The 5,324-nt window shown below is 41.8% G+C and overlaps 1 protein-coding gene across 1 annotated transcript; it reads left to right on the forward strand.

The window, feature by feature from the left end:
• Positions 1 to 828: 828 nt before the first annotated feature.
• Positions 829 to 2,358, forward strand: TMEM74 (transmembrane protein 74). Its single transcript, XM_032858744.1, has one exon. It carries the CDS (start codon positions 949 to 951, stop codon positions 1,858 to 1,860), a length of 912 nt encoding a protein of 303 aa, XP_032714635.1. The 5' UTR covers positions 829 to 948; the 3' UTR covers positions 1,861 to 2,358.
• The last annotated feature ends 2,966 nt before the right edge of the window (positions 2,359 to 5,324 follow it).

Below are 5,324 nucleotides of genomic sequence, written 5' to 3' on the forward strand. Positions count from 1 at the left end.
ACACAGGGAGAAGGACTCAGACCCATTCAGACACAATGAGCAAGAGTCACAGATCTGCACCTAGAGCAGGTGTGTTTGGGGAAGGCAGGGAGTGGAGCACACTGGTCCATGGTATTTGGCAGGGATCACACAGTAAGGCATGTTGTCTATGCACTTCTGGGTCCAGAACAAGCTGGTATCATGTAGCTGCAAGGGCTGAGAATGAAAACACAAGGAACAAGCATGAGGTCTTGTACATACAGGGCTGTGGGACTAAGGGCATTGGATGTACGAGGTGGAAATTTAGGAGAGGTGGTCAGCCATCTTTCACCCACTTCCAAGCTACTCAGTCAAAATGCTGAGCTCCTGTGCCAAGACAGCCCAGCTAATGGTGACATATTTGTTCATCCATGGTACAGCTCTAAATCTAATCTCTATTAGAATCTGTTCGGAACTAAAGAGAGTGTAAACATAATTTAACTGAATTGTTGAGAGGTGTGTGCTTCCCCAGGTTTTCCAGAAAATCGCAGCTCTGCTAAAAAAGGTCTCCGCCTCTCTCATTTGTGTCTCTCTACAGGAAACTTGCCTTCCTACTTGAGGGATCCTGTCACAGAAATGTGTGAGTCCTTGGATAAATTTGGCTTGGTGACGGCAAAGCTTCCCTCAGAGACACTGCTACTTCCGCTATGCTCCTTTTCTGCCCTGACCTAAGTTTCTCAGTGTCAGTCCCTCTGCCAAGTCAGAGGATTTGCCCTTTTCCCACTTTCCTGCCACGAGGTATCCTCTCCTTTCTTTTACCCCTTTTAGGAGGAGCTGGGGTTCGAAGTGTCAATGACAGTGGCTGAAAAAGAGATGGGGGCCTTAGGAGTGAGATCCCTGGTAGTGCAGCGTTAGGTTCTATTGGGTTCTTATCTGTGTGGTTTGTGGCAGAATTCTGGGAAGCTGCTGGGGGATGTCTGACTAGTTCCGATGGAGCTCCACTGCCTTGACAAGAGGAGCAGCCAGGCAGTCCTGTGCGATGCTGTGGACTGGCATTCAGGACAGCTTCCTGGTGACCGGGCAGATGCAGCCACCGCCAGAGCTGCTCTCTGCTGCCAGAGACACTGTATGTCAACACCAAGAGCAGCTGAGATGGAAGGGTCTAAACTTAGCCCTGCTCCAGCATTCCCCTCCTCCTCTCTGCAAGACAGTGTTATTCAGACGGACTCCTTGCTACCAGGGCCTCTCAACTCAGGGAACAACCAAGTAACAGCAGGACGGAAAGTCTGCACCTGCTGCAGCCAGGAATTAGAAACTTCTTTCACCTGTGTAGATGAGAATGTCAACCTAGAGCAAAGGAACCCGTGCTCTCCTCTGGCAAAAGGGAGCCATCACCTGGGAGACCTTGGCTGGGGAAATCCGAATGAGTGGTCTCATGAGGCTGCCATATCCTTGATATCTGAGGATGAAGATGAAATAAGTTCGGAAGCCACGTCTTCAGGGAAGTCCGTAGACTATGGTTTCATCAGTGCCATCTTGTTCTTGGTCACTGGCATCTTGCTTGTGATCATCTCTTACATTGTCCCTCGGGAAGTGACGGTGGATCCCAACACCGTGGCAGCCCGGGAGATGGAACGTTTGGAGAGGGAGAGCGCAAGGCTGGGGGCGCACCTGGACCGCTGTGTGATTGCAGGACTCTGCCTGCTCACCCTTGGGGGGGTCGTTTTGTCCTGTTTGCTGATGATGTCCATGTGGAAAGGGGAGCTATATCGTCGCAACAGGTTTGCCTCTTCCAAAGAGTCTGCAAAACTCTATGGTTCTTTCAACTTCAGGATGAAAACCTGCACTAATGAAAACACCTTGGAACTGTCCTTGGTAGAGGAAGATGCCCTTGATGGATAGAGTTAATTCTGGCTGTGAGCCTATTGAGAGTCTGCGTTAGCATTTTATATGAAAACCAACCAACCAACCACATTCCTTAAAATTAGCAGTATAGTTTCTTTGCTTGGCAAGATAGGCTTATTTCCCAAACCAACAGCCAGTGAGTGGTTTTGTTCTGGATGTATTTTTTATTTGGAAGAAAAGCTATGTAAGATGCATAAAAAACTACAACCAGCTATACCTGTTCTTCTAAAGAACTGAGATTAATTCATCTATAATGGCCATCAGCTTCTACTTCTATAGCAAAATATTTCTAACAACCAGTGTACAAATGATTTCTCTTACATGCTATGGGGTATTATTCTTTGGACATTAGTAGGTCCTACATACAGTAGGATCAAGTACATACATATTTTGTGAAAATGAACTTAAGCACTAATCACATAATAAGGCTTATATTTAATTCTCAAAGGTGCTTATCCATTCTCTTGCTAAATTCTTTCTTCTAATTTGGCTGAATACTAAAATATGTTTTGAATTTGAATATTTTGAAGCTTGGGGATGTTGATTATTTTAAAAAATGCAAAAACACATCTGTTATACTTAAAATTATTTCTGTGCTCAGAAGTGGTAACTAAGTCATTAGAATAAAGTTTCCAGTAAGAGAAAAATAATGTAAGTCATTATAAGACCAATCTGAATTTAACCCAGAATGGTAGTGCCAGATATTAGCCAGTGTTGCATGCCCATTTTCTAGATGAAGTAAAATTAGTTGCTTATATAAATTTCATTTTCTGTTTGTGGTTTAGCCATCAGACAGTTACCCAGGCTCTAGAAGTCTTTCCTGGTTCTTACACCAGAGAGGCAAAGCATAAGACATTTTTAATGTGTTTCCAGACATATAAACCTCTAGGCAGGTCTAAGTCATGATTGGCTCAGACACACACCCAGGTGACGTTTTATTGTCGTTTGGAGAAATACAATGAGATACAATTGCAGCTAGACTCTTAGAGACTATGCCTAGAAGTTGGTTTCACTTCTCTAGGCTAAGCAACAAGCCATTGCCCCAGGATGGCAGCAGTCCTTAAGCCCATAGCCAAAAAATTAAAAAAAAGAGTGACAGAGAGAAAGAGTAAACACAGTGATTCACTGGGAACTGTGTCCTCACCAAAACTTACCTCCCCCAACAGTGGTCTAAGCATCATTTTTTCTTTAATTTTTAAAATCAAAAAAACTTTTTTTTAAAGATTTTATTTGAGAGAGGAGTGGGGGAGCTCTATCCCAGGATCTCAAGGTCCATGAGATCATGACCTGAGCCAAAGGCAGATGCTTAACCAACTGAGCCACCCAGGTATCCCCATAAGTTTTCCGAGTTCCTCATCCATACCCACAATAACTGTGAAATCTTGCCTCATGACATTCAAACTTGCTCGGTGAGAGGCATGATGATCAAAGTGGTCACAGCTTTGTAGAACCCACACCCAGAGTCCACACTAACACCCTGTCTCTGTACAGATATGGTTCAGAAAGGGGTCAGAAATGCATCCTCAGAAATAGCTTGCATTTTGCAATTAATCCTTGAGGTGTTTCCATCCTCCCACGGTAAGAGTTGTTTTAACTTCCATCAGGGGGTCATTCTTTTTTTTTTTTTTTTTTTTAAAGATTTTATTTATTTAAGAGAGGCAGAGAGAGAAAGAATGGGAAGCAGGCTCCCCGCTGCCCAGAGAGGCCGATCGGGGCTCAATCCCAGGACCCCGGGATCATGACCTGAGCTGAAGGCAGAGGCTTTAACCCACTGAGCCACCCAGGCGCCCAGGGGGTCATTCTTAAAGAAGACTGGAACTTGGAATTTGGGGTGGAAGAGCAGAGAATAGGGAAGTGAGAATACAATTTCTTTATAGATTCTAAAGCCTAATTCTAATGCCTACAGTTATTGTTTTTGAGGATTGTGGAAAACGTGGACGACTTTGGCTGGCAGGGTGTGTGAGTCAGGATATTTATGTGAATGAGTTCTTGTGACTGTCAGAGATTCACCTGATGAGTTAGGTACACTGTGTTACTAAGAGTTCAGATGAGATGCAAAAAGGTAGGATCAGAGGATAGTAAAAATAGAGAGGGCAGGCATTAGGTAAAAATGAGAAATTTTATGGACATCAGAGGAAGCTAGATATAGCTCAATTTGGAAATAATTGGGAGACTATAAAGATGATATTTGTTATCTATTGCTGGTTCTTTGTGCTTTTTTTTTTAAACATTTTTTTTTTTTTAAATTTGGCAGACAGATCACAAGTAGGCAGAGAGGCAGGCAGAGAGAGAGAGGAGGAGGAGGCAGGCTCCCTGCTGAGCAGAGAGCCCGATGCAGGACTCGATCCCAGGACCCTGGGATCATGACCTGAGCCGAAGGCAGAGGCTTTAACCACTGAGCCACCCAGGCGCCCCTCTTTGTGCTTTTTGAACAAAGTTTTTTTTGTTTTATTGTGACTCTCATGTCATGGTTTGTGTTGAAGCTGACTTATAGCAGTATAAATTTCATTTTCTGAAGGTTTTTGAATTGTTAGATTCTGACCTGCATAGAGACCCACTTTACATGAAGTTGAGGCAATAAATGAATGATATCCTTGGCTGGGCGAGTAGGTCTGAGTGTGTCTTTTTAGAAAAATACATTTAAAAAAATTCATGCTTGTTCTTAGAAGCTAAGTGCGATCAGCTGAATTTTGTTTTATTTATTGGTAAAACATGATTAGTTAGCTGAATTGCAGATTGATCTGAATTAACGTGCAGCCCGATTTTTCAGTGATGAAGGAAGACAAATTAGAGAATCGAGTGTTAGGAAGTTTTTCAATTCTGTAAAACTGGATAAAGGAGAAAAAGCCAAAGCTTTTCATTGGGAAATATATAATGAATCTTACAGCACGATCAAATTACAAATAGTTCTGATATGATCTAAAGGATCTCTCTCTCTCTCTCTACATATACATATATATGTATATATATACACATAGATATATAGATATAGATACAGATAGGGATACATATATAGATATAATGGAATATCTATATCTACTTATCAAGATCTATCCCATTCTATCTATATATGTATCCCTATCTATATATAGAGATATAAATAGGGATCCCAGATAGGGATACATATATAAATATGCCATTATATCTATATATGTATCTCAATTAGAAAAAGATATGCATGAGGAAAGACCTAACAAGTCAGAATATATTTCTTTCCTTCCTTAAAATTTAAAAATTGAACTATCATAATTAATGCTTATTTATTTAAATCTGTTCATATATAGGACACATCTGTTTATATATGGGACACAGCACTTTTAAGGTTCTACTTAAGTGATGACAGACCATTACTCTAAGAAAAACCAATTCAGAAAATCATCTGGGTGTGTCCTTGAGTGCTGTGTTGACATAGTTCAGCTAACTGCCTTAATCAGCTTTCCTCCAGTATTCAGGTGTGTAGT

The sequence above is a fragment of the Lontra canadensis genome, unplaced genomic scaffold (genome assembly GCF_010015895.1).
Source record: "Lontra canadensis isolate GAN:19392208 unplaced genomic scaffold, GSC_riverotter_1.0 scaffold15, whole genome shotgun sequence".
Taxonomy (NCBI): Eukaryota; Metazoa; Chordata; class Mammalia; order Carnivora; family Mustelidae; genus Lontra; species Lontra canadensis.

Coding starts and splice junctions, on each gene's coding strand:
- TMEM74 (XM_032858744.1), top strand. CDS start 949: ATGGAGCTCCACTGCCTTGACAAGAGGAGCAGCCAGGCAGTCCTGTGC.